At 41.2% G+C, this 19,139-nt stretch overlaps 1 protein-coding gene across 8 annotated transcripts in view; it reads left to right on the top strand.

The window, feature by feature from the left end:
* The window catches only part of LOC141438953 (uncharacterized), a 36,654-nt gene that overhangs the window by 7,968 nt on the left and 9,547 nt on the right, over nt 1–19,139 (top strand). For 3 of the 8 annotated variants that reach the window (XM_074103210.1, XM_074103349.1, XM_074103428.1), the window contains exons 5-14: nt 3,490–3,646; nt 4,265–4,383; nt 4,964–5,063; nt 8,786–8,855; nt 11,330–11,452; nt 12,469–12,591; nt 13,619–13,743; nt 14,074–14,227; nt 15,411–15,510; nt 16,034–17,804. In XM_074103210.1, the coding sequence (XP_073959311.1) occupies nt 3,490–3,646; nt 4,265–4,383; nt 4,964–5,063; nt 8,786–8,855; nt 11,330–11,452; nt 12,469–12,591; nt 13,619–13,743; nt 14,074–14,227; nt 15,411–15,510; nt 16,034–16,178 (1,216 nt within the window). In that variant the 3' untranslated portion in view covers nt 16,179–17,804. Of the gene's footprint in view, nt 1–3,489; nt 3,647–4,264; nt 4,384–4,963; nt 5,064–8,785; nt 8,856–11,329; nt 11,453–12,468; nt 12,592–13,618; nt 13,744–14,073; nt 14,228–15,410; nt 15,511–16,033; nt 17,805–19,139 lie in introns of those variants that run through there. The other 5 variants (XM_074103591.1, XM_074103512.1, XM_074103070.1 and 2 more) reach the window with 5 other exon arrangements.

Raw genomic sequence — 19,139 nt, forward strand, 5'->3', positions numbered from 1 at the left:
TCGCACTTCGTAGTATAGGGCATATGTTTTGTTAGTTCGCATAGCATGGACATACCCTGACATTAAATGGTAGCTGTCTCACAATCTTTCTCTATTTATAAGTGGACATTAAACGTAAGAAGGCACTCATTAAAAATAGAGAATACAGAAAAACTAACAGTCATTAATTACAATTACTATATAGCTGTTGCGTAGAATTTGTTTATCGCAATCCCGCGGGAACTATGCAATTTTTCGGGATAAAACTATCCATGTACTACCCCGGGACTCAAACTATCTGTATACCGCATTTTGATGAGGTACAAACAGACAGACTTACTTACTTATTAGTGGGATTAGTGGAATACATAAACTTTAGAATCAATTTAAAAGTTCAGTCAGTACTCATTTTGTAATGTATTGTCATTTTGATCATAATGAGTAAAATTTTGTTTTATTTTAATGTTTATTTTCAGGGTGTATCCATATTAACATCTACACATGACAATGTCGGGATTGTCTATTTTTCTAAGTTTCTTAGGTTTACTATTACTAACTCTACTACTGCTACTACGGTACTATTTATTGCTTCTGCAGGGCAAACCCGTGGGGATAACCGGTATATACATTTCAATAATTTAATACAGTTATTGAAACTTCGGGCCTGTTCGTGTGTCCGAGTTTTTCCGAGGTCAGAACTATATTTATTGCATCTGTATTTAGCTAGAGAAAAATATATCTAAAATAATTTTGTAATTGTAAATATCAAATAGATGCTAGGTTTGATTGGAATTTGTTAATGAACATAATACTTACCTAATGTTTAGTGTCTACTATACAATTAATGATTTTTAGCAATATAAGTAAGTACAGTCGACGTCATAAGTTAGTGATCACTTTTGCACCTTGTCGCTTTCATTCGGACCACTATTTCGTATGGCTTTCCAAACATGACGTCAAAATGACAAGGTACAAAAATGATCACTTATTTATGACGTTGACTGTACATAGTTATGTTTCAAGTAGATTTTTAGTATTGACATAGTTTAAATATACAGTGTACCTAAATTAATTTGATTTCGTGATGTGTAAAAAATAGATATTATATTTTTTTCGAGATAGAGACAATTCAAATCTAAATAGTATTTTTTACTTATTAGTCGTTTATTAGATTATTGTACTCGTATTATTTTATTCTTAATACAACTCTAAAACATAGTACTAGTACTTAAACGTAGGTATTTATGAACTTAGCCCGCAATTGTTAATTATTTTCCAAACTACTAAACGATCACATGACTTTACACTTTTTTTTATAGTGGTACACACAAGTGGTATACACTTTATGTTTTACATGAAAAAATACCACAAATTAAACAAAATGTTGATTAAATAACTGAAAACCTGTAAGTATTACACAACACATTACATCGAATTTTATGATTTAAATCCAGTGGTCCCGTGACCATGGCACATGCAACTATGCCGAAATATCGAGCTTCTGTAAAACCAAGGTACGCCGGACAAAATCCGAATTTAAAAAATTAAAATGTCAATGACCGTGATAGTCTAAAACATTGTATACATACTCTATATCGGGCTATGTTTTTTATAAACTCTTTTTTACTGTGGGCATTGAGTAGTAACTCCGATGGTCAACTGTGGTCTTCATCATCATTTCCACTTCACCAAATGATGATTTTCAAGAGCAAATGCACGAGTTACTACTAAATATATACAATTTACTAGGTACAGGTTAACTACAACATTTGAAGAGTTCCCTCGATTCCGTTAAGATCCAATCATCAGATCCTGATTTGGTGCTTATGGGACCTAATTGAAGACATTCCTAGACGAACGCAAAAAAAAATCGGTTCATAAATGACGGAGTTCTGAGGAAACAAACATAACAAAAATAACCTCCCCCTTTTTTGAAGTCGGTTAAAAATATCGAGCATGCCACAGTGTTGCGTACCTACTTAGTCCCGTTTTGTTCGAAAAAAAGGGAAGACAAAGGTTTCCGACAAACAAAACTGGCTCAAAACACAGACACTAACCCGTAACGCATATTTTCCATAATTAATTTCAGGTATTGCAAAATATTCACAAAATTATTCTCATTACAAATAAACCCGCGTAGCTCACCCAAAAACACTGACATTTGACATTTCGGAGACCTCTCGCTACACTAGCACCTCTAGCGGCGAATTCATTTGCAAGGTAAATACGAACGTATCCGACAAAGTAGGTACGATGGAAAAAATTCACGAGATCAGTAAGTGCCTTTCGCCGCCTTCCTTTTTACTTCTCCATTGGGGGTGTATTTATCCTATGGCCAAGGGAGTCATGGCCCGGGGCAACAGAGACACCTATGGCAGGTTTTTTTCTTAAATCATGGCCTACCAACCCCTACAAGCTATATTTAATACTAAAAAACAGCAATAGGTAGATGGCACTACCATTTACGTTTGTAAATTATAAAATGTGAATAAGCCGAATTAAGTAGAAATATTGAGATTAAAATAAATACTAGCATATTTTATAAACACAACTTCACATCAACCTTAATTCAAATCCTTAATTTGAAGATAAGAAACCATAAAAATAATAAATTGAGAATACGAAAATATAGGCTACATGTGGCTACATTGTAGGATCCACGGAAAGAACGCGTCTAGTCACCTAAGCAACTTTTTGAGTTATATCGGTTTGAAAGTTAGTCATCACGAACAATTACTATAATTACCATTTATTTAAAAGATAAAAAATAGATTTTATATTGTTTTCAGATTATTTAACTCAGTGGTAAGTCATAGTACTTTGTGAGCTCTACATTTTGAGATTAAAATCTCAATTTTTAAAAAAAGGTGACTAGGCATGTTCTTTTCGTGGACGTAGTGTTTTGCAATTGTGACGCTAGATGGCGAATAACCGAAATGCGCTTGCTGGGCTTACCCCGCGCTTGCACACATTCGTCGAAACTATTTGAGAGAAACATGCCAGTCTCTTCTAACGACGTAAATAAGACAGAGACATCATGCGTATCTCTAGTCGTATAGGCTCAGTTGGTGAGCTTGTTGGTTGTTGTCAGTGTACCGTATCCTTAGTGTCTCACTAGATGGCAATACGTATCGTATTATTTGTGTTCTCACTGGTGCCATCTATTGGAAAATCGAAAGAAAGAAAAATAGCCCGTTGAATAGCCAGTATTAGGGTAATACCATTTGCTTGTACTAGGTGGTGTCTCTGTTATATTATCTACTTTGTGCTTAAATTAAATATTTTATCATACATATGGCGTGCATTGCGTAAGCAGCAGGGACTTGCAGGGTAGGCAGCGCTAGTGCTGATGGCGTGCTACTGCGGTGCAAAATACCAACTGCCTACCCTGGAATCAACCCAATGCACGCCAATACACTTAATGGGGCAGCAAAGCTGACCCACTCGCGCCAAATCTTTAAATACACCTCTGTACTCAATCATCAACAATTCATACAACTCATACTGCAGGTGTCTCGGCGTGAGCGAATGGAAGTCAGCTCATACTGAAGATGGTACGGGAGAGACCGGGGACGGCAGCGGCGCCAGCGGCGAAGAGGCGTGGGGCACGCCGTCATCCGGCGATTTGTCAGACAACCTGCCGGACTCGGAACACGGGACGCTCTCTGTAAGTTTGATAAACTAGATTCTACCCGCAAATTAATCTTAAAAGTGAAAATTAAACCCTATCTCTTCATTACTTACTTTTTACTTTTAACTTAATAAATATTTTTATTTTTTTCATTTTCATTCATTACGGAAATAGTCACCGTAAGATTGGGTTGCTTCTCCCCTGAAGGGTAACTTTGACCATTGGGTAACTCGGTCCAGAGGCCGTATTATCTAACGCGCCAATGTCAACAATCGCATTCACTGTCTCTTTGTACCCTCGTCTGCAATGTGAGAGAAAGAATGGTGAAAACTATTGATTCCAAGTGCATTAGACAATAAAACCTCATCGGAAATACAAACTAAGACATGGATGCACAGAAAAACCAGAAAAAGAGACCAGCACTGGGAATCAAACCCAGGTCCAGGATTGCTGAGGAGTCAAGTTACCCTCCATTGGGTCAAAGTACCCCAAACTGATTGTATTAAAAACCATATGACCAATACAAATTAAGTTTTTTTTACATAAAAGTTTGGCATTGCTATTGTACCTCGCAACCAAGGTTCAATAAATAAAATATCGATAAAAAGATCGATTGTCAAAGTCTTTTGAGCAGAAAGCCTTTTACCTTCGCAGTCACCCACCAAGTCGTCGTCATCGTACGCTGGTGATGATGACACAGAGCTGATGATGGACGAGCTCCTTATGGCACCAACCATCACCGGCCCTACCACACTTAGGCCCTTGTTGCCAAGGTAAGTAAACCTTTCACAACTCTTAGAACAGGGAGGCTACTACGAAATTCCCTCTCACTATTTGATGAGTGTGCAGGGCGGCTCATTTAGATCGGTCAGTATGAGAAAGTCTGAAACTATAAGACATACGAAGATCTGTTCTTAGGAACCATGTTATCGATTTTAGTAACAAGAAAAACTGCGTTCATACGAGTAAATTAAAAAAACACTTACTCAGTTCGGGAATCGAACCCGGTCGTTTTGAAAAATAAAACTTACCTACATTATTTCTATTTGGATATCGGTAGTGTAGGTCATAAGCAACAAATGTTACTATGAAACACGGTATCTAGAATGAATAAAATGCATTGTATTTAATTTTCTTTAATAATTATTAGTTTTATTTTTCAAAACGTCCGGGTTCGATTCCCGAGCTGAGTACAGTTTTTTTAATATATGAATGCAGTTTTTCTTGTCATTAAAATCGATGACATGGTTCCTAAGAACAAATCTTCGTATGTCTTATAGTTTCAGACTTTCCCATACTGACCGATCTAAATGAACCACCTGTATTGATACTATACCTATGTTTGTACCGTAGGGATATCTTTAGGAGACGTCTAGAACCGCTAATGGAAGAGGAATGCTCGGACAGCGGCAGCGAGGACAACAAACAAACACCCACGAACTCTGACGAACAGGTGAATATCTTGTTAGTTAAAAAAAAGTTACACAACTGACAAAAAGATGGAGTGACAACGTAAATAATGATGTAATACTAGTCTTTTACCGCATCTCGAAGACTAGGTAGCTAGCTTCAAAATAGAATTAATGTTCCCGTTTCGAAGCTGGTTACGAAACGGAAATCGTTTAGTTCCATTTCGTAAATATATTTTTTACTAGTTACCAATTTTATCTTAATCGTCCCTGTAGTCCGGTCTCAAAGCCAGATGTGGTTCTATTTAGCTACAAGATGGGAAAGCACAATTCCCGTTTCTAACCTAGCTACAAAATTTTGCTAGGTACGAGATGTGAAGATCGTTCTCATTTGGTAACTAGTAACAAGATAGAAAAGCACAATTCCCATATCGTAGCTAGCTACCGAATCTAGTTACGAAATGGGAATATCGTTCACAATCACAATGAGGGCTATCGCGTATGAATTCGCCACTAGAGGCGCTAGTGTAGCGTGAGGTCTCCGAAATGTCAAATCTCATAGTTTTTTGTGAGCTACGCGGGTTTATATTTATAATTAGAATAATTTTGTGAATATTTTGCAATATCTGAAATTAATTATGGCAAATATGCGTTCCGGGGCAATGAATGTCTGTGTTTTGAGACAGTTTTGTCTTTCGGAAACCTTTGTCCTCCCTTTTTTCCGAACAAAACGGGGACTATGCAACACTGTGGCATGCTCGATATTTTTATGGTACGGTTTTAAGGTGTATTAAATATGATTTTAATCTAAACTTTGTTTTCACACCCGTAAAAACAGACTTTGAAAGCCATACTCTCACGCAACAGTGCGCCATCTAGTGAGACAAAAAACGATAGCCCTCATTGATACTGTTACAAGATAAGAAAATACAATACCCATTTCGTAGCTAGTTATCAAATCTAGCTACGAGATGCGAAAATTATTTCAATTTGGTAGTTAGCTATACTTATACAAGAAGGTAAAGCCCTATTTACGTCTTGTAGCTAGCTACCAAATCTGGTTACGAGATGGGACTACAGTTTTGATAGTAATAAGCTCCAGAAAAAATGTTTCTTAGCTTAGTGTAACGAAAAATTAAGTTATGAGTTTTATAGTAAATACCACACTAACCCTTATAAGTAGGTACCATAAACTGCTTCAACTTTTTCCCTCTGGCCCCAACATTGCCTGATTCGATTTAGAGTCGATAACTTAGCACCCTTTAGGTTTTAAAACTTTTATCCCCCCGTAATAATAATTCCCGTGTAGATAAAAGTTTAAAACCTATAAGAGTGCTAAGTTATCGACTCTTAATCAACTCAGGCAATGTTGGGGCCAGAGGGCAAAGTTGAAGCAGTTTACGGTATAGAAATAAATAATTTAACAATATTCAACTATTGTACTTATTATATTTATTAGTAAAACGTTTTTCACGACTTATATTAAAGATTCATTTTTACTTTATTTAAAGTTATCGCATTTTAAACATTAAAATTATACTTTGAGCCAATTTTGTAAGCAGCTCTCTTTATATACATATACAAAGTTGTGTGAAAATCGTCCGATTAAAAAATTAACAAGGTGTAATTAAATAACTAAAAAACTCAGGCACGCCAACAGCCTTTTTTATTTATAGTTAGGTTATTGCAATTATATGAAATACCTTGAAAATTTCGTTATGTTCTGCTGAGTTAGTAATTCTACTTAATTCGTAACTCTACACTCTTACTTTATTCTTGTCGTTGCCCATCGCCCATCCATCGCCGTCTTATCGCCGTTTTTAGAAGGAAATGAAACTGACAGAAAAACGGCCAGTATCAAATTATCCCAAATAGTATGAAACTTCTAACTTATAAGTCTATAAATTTACTGTGCCCGAAACCGATTCTACTTTTGATTCTGAACAAACTACTTTCAGGTTTTCGGTTATTTAATTAACACCTTATACAAATATTGTTTCGAAAGATACTTAAATAGGTACAAAAATGCAGCAATGCAACATCCAAAGCATGTACCATCAGCCAAATATGTGGTCAACCACCCTAAAGTTGATAATCGGTTGCATGTCATAAAACAATAACGCCAAGAGACGTTTCTATCAATTTGAAAGGTCGACTTTAGCGACATAAAAATTGATAGACCACTTATTTGGCTGATGGTACAATTTATATGATGCATGCCTGCTGCTGTTGCATGTTACGTTAACGTGTCACATCTTAGAGCCGAAATACCTGGGGTTCGACACTAAATTGGGGCAAGATTGCCGGATTGCAAAATTCTATAACCTTAAAGTCTCAATTACCAAAAGGTAGCGCCAGTACCGGATGCGAATGTATTAATTGCCTCTATTTAAATAAAGTAACCACAGATTACAATTTCATGTAACAGAATCGACACACCTGGTTAACAACAACTATATTCACCTAGTAGCAGGCCTTATCTTAAGTGAGTGAGTGTGTGAGTACCAGTCACAGTGTAAATACATTTTCGGGCTACAAAGTGACTGGTCCGCTGAAGCGGCATTTGTACATATTAGACAATTTGTGGATAACTTCACATAAACAACACACTTCTGATTATTTAAGCAACTGATAGATGCATGTAAACGATTAAATACTCTTTGCTAGACTTTTTGAGTCACCGGGACGCTCGCCGCGCCGATCCTCGTGACTGGTGACTGGTGACTGGGTGGTTAGATATCTAACTCACATTTCTTCCCTCCGGTTTGCCTAGCCACAACACAACATTAAAGTCAACCAATGATATTTGATGACCGTTCTGTAAACTATTAAGTACCTAATTTTTGCTAGCCGGTGGCTCAAAAATAAATGTCTTGCGCGTTCTGATGTGTCCATTAGGTGACTGGTGACTGGGATATCTAACTCACATTCTCTCCCTTCCGAGTTCATCATCCCAGCCTATATACGTCCCACTGCAGGGCACAGGCCTCCCCTCAGAATGAGAGGGCTTGGGCCATAGTTCCCACGCGGGCCCAGTGCGTATTGGGAACTTCACACACACCATTGAATTGCTTCGCAGGTTTGTGCAGGTTTCCTCACGATGTTTTCCTTCACCGCAAAGCTCGTGGTAAATTTCAAATGTAACTCCGCACATGAATTTCGAAAAACTCAGAGGTGCGAGCCGGGGTTTGAACCCACGACCCTCTGCTTGAGAAGCGATGGGTGAAACCACTAGGCCACCACGGCTTCCGAGTTGCCCAACAATAATGACACAATGCGCCACATTACCGTCGAGTAAATTTATTAGTCCTTTTGTAAACGATTAAACAACTAATTGTTGCTAGATAAAACAACTAATAGTTATGATTTCCCGGTACTGGTAGCACCGATCCGGTGATGCCCACATAGTGACTGGTAACTCGCATATATAGCTCGCACTATTTCCCTTTGGGTCGTTTAACAAAAATGACACCACAGTGGCCCTTCTGTAAACAATTAAACCACTAATTATTACTAGACTTTTGATTTCCCGGTACTGGCAGCACCGATCTGATAATGTCCACATAGTGACTGGTAACTGGCACATACAGCACATTTTCTTCTTGTGTTGCTTAACGAAAAAACACCAGTGGCCCTTCTGTAAACAATTAACTAATCTTTGCTAGACTTTTTGAGTAGCGTCCGGCCCATTGGCATAGCGTCGGGTAGTGCGTAGCTAGGTCATGTCTCACATTGTGACTGTCCGCTGATGCGGCGATTGGCACAGGACAGCCGTGGCCTAAATGCTGACGGCTGCTGCGACGCACCGCGCCCAACGCCCTCTGCTTCAGAGTCAGGTGAGTCTACCATTCAGTCTATTCAAATGCGAGTCGGACTTGTGCACAGTTCCGTAGGTACTTAGTAGGTGGGTCAATCAACTATTTAGCACAGGGGTCGCCAACGCGGCCCGTTTTGTAATATCACTTAATAGTATTGTACCTACCTACAATAGGTAACTAGGTAGATATCAAATAGGTATCATATAAGTGCGGCCCGCCTTTATCTATTTTTCTCACTATGTGGCCCATGCCAAGGTTGCCGACCCCTGATGTTGACCCGTGACTTAGGTAGGAGACATCAGTGATAGGAAAAATCACAGAACAGAAAAGTTCCGTGGGTAATGCCTGGGCCGCACTACGGCTTTTTCCCGCAAGCGGTAAACCGGCAAACCGCGAAGCCGCCCGAGATGCACACACTGCGATTAAAAACCGCGAATCTGGCCACGGTTTTCAAAGTTTGAAGCCACCTTCATATATCTATATATATGCGTCATCGGCATAATACGGTATTTGACTATTTTGTACATGTTTTATAAATTAAAACTACACAATACCTGTTATCGAATAGAAAAAGAATTTTTAAGCTACCTTTACAAATAACAAAGTTATAAAGGTTTGAAATTCAAGATTAGACAGAGAAAGACATACTGGCATGTGACGTCACACGCCAGTACCGCCATACTTGCTGCATAGAGAAAAGCGTTTGAGAAAGAGAGGTATATAGATTTATCAAAAAATCACTATAAATCCAATTTTCAACCGATTTAAATTTTCTCTTCGCTAAACACTATCTGTTTATCTATATTTTGATAATAATATTAAGATATGGCAAAATCAGGAGTTGTCAACTACCGTATTACGATGCCACAATAATAACACAACGACTATTCTCGGCGGCGTTCTCCCGAATTGTGTCAGAAACCGCCCCCCGCGGTTACCGCGTCAATGTGTTTTTTTAATCGACTGGATGGCAAACGAGCAAGTGGGTCTCCTGATGGTAAGAGATCACCACCGCCCATAAACATCTGCAGCACCAGGGGTATTGTAGATGCGTTGCCAACCTAGACGCCTAAGATGGGATATGGGATACCTCAAGTGCCAGTAATTTCACCGGCTGTCTTACTCTCCACGCCGAAACACAACAGAGCAAGCACTCACTAGTCACTGGTCACTGGTGCGCGCCAATATAAGTTCTATGTGTTACAAATTCTGGCGCGGTTTTTTCATCTGTAACAAATCGCGGTTTTAAAATCAGTCGCGGTGAAAAGCCGCCACTGCGGCCGCTTGCGTTAGTTCACTTCATTCATAAAGTCACGCGGTTAAAAACTGCGGCGGTTTAGCCGTAGTGCAGCCTAGGCCTAAAATCATAGGAGACGTTACTATGGCAACAAAGTACACTAAAAGTCGATTGACCCGGGTATCTACGAGTATCAATATGGTTAAACAAGACAAGTCACTGGCTGTAAAAATAGACCGGTGCTCGACATTATTATACATTACACAGTGGAAACAGCATAACAACAACAGACCTTTTCACAAGGAGTATGTAAATACCGATCCAAAAATGTGTTCCCTTTTTATTTAACCTAACCAACAAAAAGTTCAATAAAAAACGGCTGAACCTTTGATAAAACGTGTCTAAGAACCATCGCTAGAAATGCTGCTTTGATATAAAATCGGTTCACCCGTTTGAGAGCTACGGAGCCACAGACAGACACACAGCGGTCAAACTTGCTATGTATAAATGTGATATGCAATAATGAATGAATAAATAAATAAATCCCACAAACACCCCACTTTTTGTGTTGGGGGTTAAAAACAGCAGCCAATCAGCACTCGTGGTAGCATTATGGTTTGGTTTGTCTTATACCCAAGTGGAGGGTCGTGGACCGTGGTTTCGAGCTCGGGCTCACAAGGCCCGCGAAGGAACTACGCTCCAAGCCCTCTCGTTCTGAGAGACCCCTGCAGTGGGACGTGCATTTGAGATGGGTAAATCCAGATCTGAAGATTCAAAAGAGTCAGATCCTTAAGCAGATCCGAATCCCTTATTGACTCCTTTCAAAACTTATCGACTCCGTGGAGTTACTAACTCCGACCAACCTATTGGATCGAGCGACTCGCGATCGGATGTGCCGTCCCGCTCACGCTTAATAGCATTTATTACCAGAGGAAGAGGTATCCCATGATACCAATCGGTTCACCAGTAGTAATTATATCCGAAGTGACTCACAGATTCAAAAGAGTCATTAGGACGAATCGGTACTTCAGTACCTCAACCGGATCAGCCATAGACAAACAAATAATCGCTCGAAAGAACCGGAGACAATAAAGGAGTCGGAGTCGATAAGCGGATTCGGTACTGAATTTAGTGAATCAGATCCCTTGTCGGAGTCGAGATTACCCATGTCTAACGTGCATAGGCCGAGAACAGGCGCTAACTTACCACCATGAAGGGGGTACCTAGGGGGTACTTAAAGTGATTATTCCCCCAGAAGCAGAGGACGGGGGTGCGGGCGACGACCGGGTTGGCGGGGGGCCCGATGGTGGCGCCGCGTGCGAGCTGAGTCCAGACCGGACCCCCACCAACGAGGCACCTTTGACGCTCTCACAATCTGGTAAGTAACCCTTCAAGTATCTACCCCACAGTGGTCAAAGAGAGATGCTAAAAGCGTGCAGTCTCAAGACAACCGCCACAACGAGACGCCTTCGTCTAATTCGTTACAATCCGGTGTGTCTTTCAAGTGTCTACCCCACAGTGGTCTAAGAAAGATACTCTAAAAGCGAGCGATCTCAAGATGTACCCCACCATCGAGGCACCTTCGCCGCTCTCACAATCTGATGAGTACCTACCCTTCAAGTATATATTTAGCGATACTTTAAAAGCAAGCGGTATAGATGTCCCTCACCACCTCTCTTAAAAACCAGTCAACAGATTAGGTGAGTACTAGTGATCTACCCCCCTAGTGATCTTAAATTGTCATTTGCATTTGTCTTATAAAGGATTGGTTCTTCCTCGGCGTTTTAATAGTACGCGTAATCAGAATGGACTTAGGACGTCTTGGAGGCTTTTTTAAATCTCGATTTAAGGCTTAAACTGACAGTTCTTGTATGGATCTGACAGGACTTAAGACCACTTAAACCTAGATTAAAAAGCCTGAAAGTGCCCCTTAGGATATAGATACACGGGCGAGTAAAGTCGTCGAGCCGTACGCACATTAACTTACGTACTGTCTGTCACCCCCTTTACAGGGATGTCAGACGTACCAACTTCTTGGTACACAAACCAGTTTTTAGTGTTACGTACCATGTACCAAGACTACTCGGTCCTTGCATGCAAAAATGTTATGGTTTGCTTAAGCGAACGAAGCCTCGTTTCCGATAAAAATCTACGTCATGAATTATTTATTTATTTTTCTCAAATATTTTACATTTGAAATCGAAATGCAATATAATTTCCAAAAAAAAATGTTGAACGTGGTATTTCTTCGGTGCGTTCGCAGTTTATTATAGTCAGGGGTACCAGTTTTTCGTTTTCAGTACCAGCTTTTAGCCAGCTCGGCACAAGGATTACTGAGTAGCCGTCTGACATCCCTGCTTCTTTAAGAAGTCAAAGTTGTAAACGCTTTTCCAGCTTCAAAAGAGTATGCGGAGCCGCGTGCCGTTGCTGGCCGCCGGGGCTCAGCCAGCACGGCCAGCACGCCATCCACGCTCGAGCGCACGGCTATCCACAACCCGCAGCCGCCGTCGCCGCCAGGTAACATGCCACTTGATTATGATTGGTTTTTTGGAGTCTTTTTGTATTTTTTATATCAACTCCAAATTTGTTACTTTTACGGGTATCCCGTGAAACCATATCAAAAATACAAACAAGACGTGGTGGCCTAATGGTTTGACTATCGCCTCTAAGCAGAGGGTCGGGTTTCGAACCCCGGCTCGCACCTCTGAGTTTTTCGAAATTAATGTGCGGAATTACATTTGAAATTTACCACGAGCTTTGCGGTGAAGGAAAACATCGTGAGGAAACCTGCACAAACCTGCGAAGCAATTCAATGGTGTGTGTGAAGTTCCCAATCCGCACTGGGCCCGCGTGGAACTACTGCCCTAGCCCTCTCATTCTGAGGGGAGGCCTGTGTCCTGCAGTGGGACGTATATAGGCTGGGATGATGATGGGATGACTCGTAAACTGTGCAGTTAAAATGGTACAAGAGGTTAGAGTACCTCCCATAGACGTAAAGTGGGGGTGATTTTGGGTGGGGGTGAAATCTAAACCGGTGGGTGGAAAATTTTGAATAAATTCAGAATGGTAGTAAGTAGGTATATCAAACTTACAAGGAAAACTATAACGGTTAAGTTTTCGTGATAATTATTAGTAGTTTAAGAGTAAATAGTAGCCTAAGGTATAAAATATACCTAAACTTGGAATATTCCGTACAAAATACGAAATCCTTAGAAAAATATTACTTAATTTTTTCGTAATGGCTCTGGAACCCTATTTCGGGCGTGTCCGACACGCTCTTGGCCAGTTTTTTTCTTACTTACTGCCTCTTTCGCCACTCTCTCTTCAGTTGTGCGTATTTTTGTGACACATATGTATCTTTAATGCTTGTGATATCACAGATAAGCTAATCTGTCACAGAAATATTTTATTGAACAATATAAACATACTATATAGTCCAATTGAATGAAATAAACAAATACGATAATATCTGCCATGAGTGAAAGAAAACTGAAACGAAAGAGAAAATGTTGGTTTGTCAAGTAAGACTGTTCCATTCCTCCAGCTTCGGAGCAACCGCTGGATCCTCCGGAGTGCGTACGGCTCAGCCCGCGGGCGGAGATGCGGCTGGCTCTGGATCAGGGGAAGGATGTGCTGGCGGAGCAGGAGGGAGCCTGGGCGAGAAAACAGGTGACGTACACACTAGCGCCACCTAGGAGCAAAAAATGATAGTAAACTGAGACATCACTGGTGTGGGTGTGGCCAGTATTCAAAAACCCTGCACAGACATTCGGATGACATACGCGAGGAGCCTTTCAGTTCTCGCAATATGGAGGCGTTAGTCCGAAATGCTGTCCAGGGGATACGGAGCATCTTTCTCCAGCACCACATCTCAAAGGCGTCTATACGTTTGCAGTCTGCAGCTTTCAGTGTCCAAGTCTCAGAGCCATAGGAATAGATCGAGAATACTAGCGTTCGCACCAGTTTGGTGCAGCAATCTCTAACGCTGGCATTTTGCAGGGTGGCGTATCAGACCCCTGGTCGTTTCGCGCAGCTTGTCAGCGGTCACTGCTGCGCCGCGTTGCGAGCGCCGACACAGTGACAATGTGCCGCGCGCACCCCCGCCGCACCGTGCCGCATACTACTTCGCGCAGTTCTGTATATGCTTGGAAAGGTAATATTGCAGCTTCGTCTTTTACAGTACTTTAACTTGATAGTCGAAGAAGTCGTGAAGCCGTGGTGGCCTAGTGGTTTGACCTATCGCCTCTCAAACAGAGGGTCGTGGGTTCAAACCCCGGCTCGCACCTCTGAGTTTTTCCAAATTCATGTGCGGAATTACATTTGAAATTTACCACGAGCTTTGCGGTGAAGGAAAACATCGTGAGGAAACCTGCACAAACCTGCGAAGCGATTCAATGGTGCGTGCGAAGTTCCCAATCCGCACTGGGCCCGCGTGGGAACTATGGCCCAAGCCCTCTTGTTCTGAGAGGAGGCCTGTGCCCAGCAGTGGGACGTATATAGGCTGGGATGATGATGATGAACTTGATAGTAGTTAGTTCTTGCTAAGTGAGTAAGGGACGCACACATACACTCGGTATTCCGTTTCGGGATTACACATACGTTTATTTCAATTCTGAACGATCATTCGACAAACATTACATTCGGACTTTTGATAAGTATGCGAGCCGATGTGGACCCACATCACACACATACGTTTTAGAAACGCAGTAAATCCATAGAAATCTATTGACCTTTGGACCTACCACATACGGACAGTAGTTTTCCGTTCGAATTTTTCTCTAATTCGAAATTCCGCATGGTGGCCTGTGCGTTCACAATTGAAATAAACGTATGTGAAATCCCGGAACGGAATTCCGGATTCCATATCGGCTCGCATACTTATCAAAAGTCCGAATGTAATGTTTGTCCGAATGATCGTTTGTCATAACTCTTTTTTCTCTGAATCCAATAAATATTCAGAATTGTTATAAAATAAACCTAACCCAACCTAAAGTATTCTATAGGATGACCACTTAAAAATTTCAGAAAAATTTAAGGTTTCAATGGGAAAAAAATGATGACAAACGATGATTTGGACTAAAATTACGGTATGACTTGCGAAGAGTCGGGGGTTAAAAAGAGCACACGATGTCACGATATTAACGCCATCAACGATATTTCGCCTGTCTTCTAGGACCGCCACATATACACTCGCAATTCTGAACGCAGTAAATCCCAAATCTATGCAACAGCCGTGTTACGTCCGAAGTTTTCTCCAATTCGGAATTCGACATGGTGGCATGTGCGTACAGAATCGGAATTTCGAATCGCTCATTCTTGTATCATGGATGCTGTAGTTCCAGAAAACGAGAAACTTTCGGAGATGGAGCAGCTGGCGCGAGTGGAAGCTCAGACGATGCGTTCGCGGACGCGCTCTCTATGTCAGAACGGGAAGATGTGAGTATAGTTACATACACCATAGAGACAAACGATCTGATGGGAAATGATCACCATCATCTTGCACGCAATCCTGCCGTGAAGCAGCAGTGCTTGCACTATTGTGTTTCGGCGTGGAGAGTAAGACAGCCGGTGAAATTGCTGGCACTTAAGGTATCCCGTCATAGGCCTCTAGGTTGGCATGGCAAGCATATGCAATACCCCTGGTATTGCAGATGTTTCTGGCCGGTAGTAAACTGCTTCAACTTTGCCCTCTGGCCCCAACATTGCCTGATTCGATTTAGAGTCGATAACTTAGCACCCTTTAGGTTTTTAAACATTTATCCCCTCGTAATAATAATTCCCGTGTAGATAAAAGTTTAAAACCTATAAGAGTGCTAAGTTATCGACTCTAAATCAAATCAGGCAATGTTGGGGCCAGAGGGCAAAGTTGAAGCAGTTTACGGTAGTGATCTCTTACCATCAGGAGACCTAATTGCTCGTTTGCCATCCAGTCGAATAAAAAAAAAACATGATGTTTCAGATTGGGTTTCGTCCGCCGCCGAGCGTCCTCCGATAGCCCGCGCCGCGAGCCGCTGCTCCTCGGTACGCGTCCATTCTCCCCTCGACGAGCCACTGTGAGCAACAATGGCTATTATAAGATATGCTTTGTCAACGGATATGTGTGAATGGGACAGCTGACGGCGTCGCACGTCGCTAGACTATCAATACCACCTGAGCCGGCGTTACCATCAGAGATGTGGGAGGCTGTGTTGCGAGGAATTGTTTTTCAACATGCTTCATTTGCCTATCCTCGCGTAGCACGTTAGGGCAAAAAATATTACGACATTTACATTATGGCAAACGTTATTATGGCAAAAGATCATTATGACAAAAGTTGTTATGGATTCTGAAATTAGGGCAAAAGATATTATGGACTATATAGACCCGTAGCGAGGGTGTGTAGCGGGCTTTTTTCGCAAGCGGAATTGCGGCGGGAGAGCAGGACGCGCATGGCCGCTACACATTCCTAGCAATGTCCCTCGCAAGTCATCCCTTTCGCACGTACTTCTCTTGTTTTGTATAAGGCTGCAGCTCCAATGAGGCGGAGACGAGCGGAGCGGAGACGAGACGTGTAGGGACCGACCAATCATATTAGTTGAATCCACATGTAGTCTTTTCATTATAAGACGTGTTGGGATTGGTCGATCCCTACACGTGTCCTCTCCGCTCCGCTCGGCTCCGCCTCAGTGGAGCCTCAGCCTTATACAAAACAAGAGAAGTACGTGCAAAAGGGATGACTTGCGAGGGATATTGCGAGGAATGTGTAGCGGCCAACTCCTCCACTCCCGCCGCAATTCCGCTCGCGAAAGAGCCCGCTACGGGTCTATATAATCCATAATATGGTTTGTCCTAATTTCAAAATCCATAACAACTTTTGTCATAATGATCTTTTGCCATAATAACGTGTATAATGTAAATGTCATAATAATTTTTGACCTAATATTGAATATCCTAATGCTTATTTGCACCAATTTCAAAATCCATAACAACTTTTGCCATAATGATTTTTTGCCATGATAACGTTTGACATAATGTAAATGCCATAATATTTTTTGTCCTAATATTGAGTCGCCATTCTATCCTAACCTATTTTCCTAGCTGCGGTTACTTTCTGTTGGGGGCCCAGTTCTAACCTAACCTACTTTTCAGGCTGCGGTTTGTTTCTGTAGGGGTCGCAGTTCTAACCTAACCTAACTTACTTTTCTGGTACCGGTTCGTCACTGTTGGGGTCTCAGTTCTAACCTAATCTACTTTTCTGGCTCGCAAGTCACTGTTTGCCAACAAGTGGTCTGTTATGGCATTTCATATTATTTTCCTTCTGATATTTTAACGAGGCTTTTCATATTATGGATTTTAATATTATTACTCGTAAGTTTTATGCCTTACTATATTAGTACAAAACATATTAGGGATTTAGAGTATTAGGACATGTGATATTATGGCTTATGATTATTAGGACATAAGATCATAATGGCAAGAGTATTATATGTCAAAAGTGTTATGGCATTTGAGTTTAGGACAAACGATATTATGGATTACGAAGGAGACCCCCTCGCTACGCCTCCTCCCACCGCTCAGCTACCTCGCACATCTCTGGTGGGAACAGTCACAAAGTTCTACATCCTCGCACCGCTTAGCCACCTCTGGTGGGAACGCGGCCCACGCTTTACATGAGCCAACATTGCCCCAATGAGGGCTATCGCGTATGAATTCGCCACTAGAGGCGCTAGTGTAGCGTGAGGTCTCCGAATTGTCAAATCTCATAGTTTTTGGGAGAGCTACGCGGGTTTATTTAATAATTAGAATAATTTTGTGAATATTTTGCATTATCTGAAATTAATTGTGGCAAATAAGAGTTCCGGGGCAATGAATGTCTGTGTTTTACGCAGTTTTGTCTTTCGGAAACCATTGTCCATCCTTTTTTCCGAACAAAACGGGGACTATGGAACACTGTGGCATGCTCGATATTTTTATGGTACGTTTTTAAGGTGAATTAAATATGATTTTAATCTAATTTTGTTTTCACGCCCGTAATAAAAGACTTCGAAAGCCACACTTAAAAACCTCACGCAACAGTGCGTCATCTAGTGAGACAAAAAACGATAGCTTTCATTGAACGTGATTATAAGTTAGACCTATTATACCCAGACTTTATCGTACTCCAGGATCGACGAAAACCTGCAAGGGTTTTATGCGAGAATATAACATACTTGAAGACGGTTAACTTGTCTACCAGCAATCGAAAAATATAGCTGGGGTTAAGACGAGACGGTTGGAGAGGTTGGCATTATAGTACGACGGAGTAATTGGCGTATTGCCTGCGTAGAACCTTGGTCAGTGAGGATGGGTGATTAGGGGTAAGGTGGGGTGGCGAAGTAATTCACTCGCGTCTTTCGCAGTGCTCAGTCGAGTTATGAGTTACGGACGCTCGGAAAAGTCTAGTTCCGACACTAGAACAAATAATAACAAAAATGAGCCCATACGCCCAATAATATTAAGAAGAGTAGTAACTACAGGCAACTGAGGGTTGGAGACCTGGTGACCTGACGCACAGGCTCTGCCTAGTTCTCGCTGACACATTGTAACTTCAATAAATAACACGTACGAGTAATGTGTACAATAATTAACAAAAATAAATAAATATAGAACTAAAACTAACTTACTCTAATCCTAAAAATCTATATTTACTAATATCACCCAAGTGGCTGCTATTGGGCAGGGTGCCCATAAGGCTGGCTGCGTTTCCTGGTTGTATGGCAATTGACCGAGGAAAGAGCCAGCCCCGTGGTCACCAGTGGAACGGGAAAGCTTCTTATTTAAAAAATGTACAAGCTTTTTTTGTTCCGGGTTCCAACGGACCAAGAGTTTGAACAGTAAAAGCCGCAAATATGGTGTTGTTTGCCAGATTTTCATATTTACGGCATTTTGCTGTTTCGGCCCTTGCGGCCGCCCACCAGCCTTCAATGATGTCTTAGCAAAATGAGACGGCGCCAATGTAACTTGGTGGTGGAGAAAAATAAATAAATTATTATTATTATTATCAATATACTTTTTTTTGTACACATATTTGTTTATTATTAATGTGA

This window comes from Choristoneura fumiferana, chromosome Z (genome assembly GCF_025370935.1).
Source record: "Choristoneura fumiferana chromosome Z, NRCan_CFum_1, whole genome shotgun sequence".
NCBI classification, from domain to species: Eukaryota; Metazoa; Arthropoda; class Insecta; order Lepidoptera; family Tortricidae; genus Choristoneura; species Choristoneura fumiferana.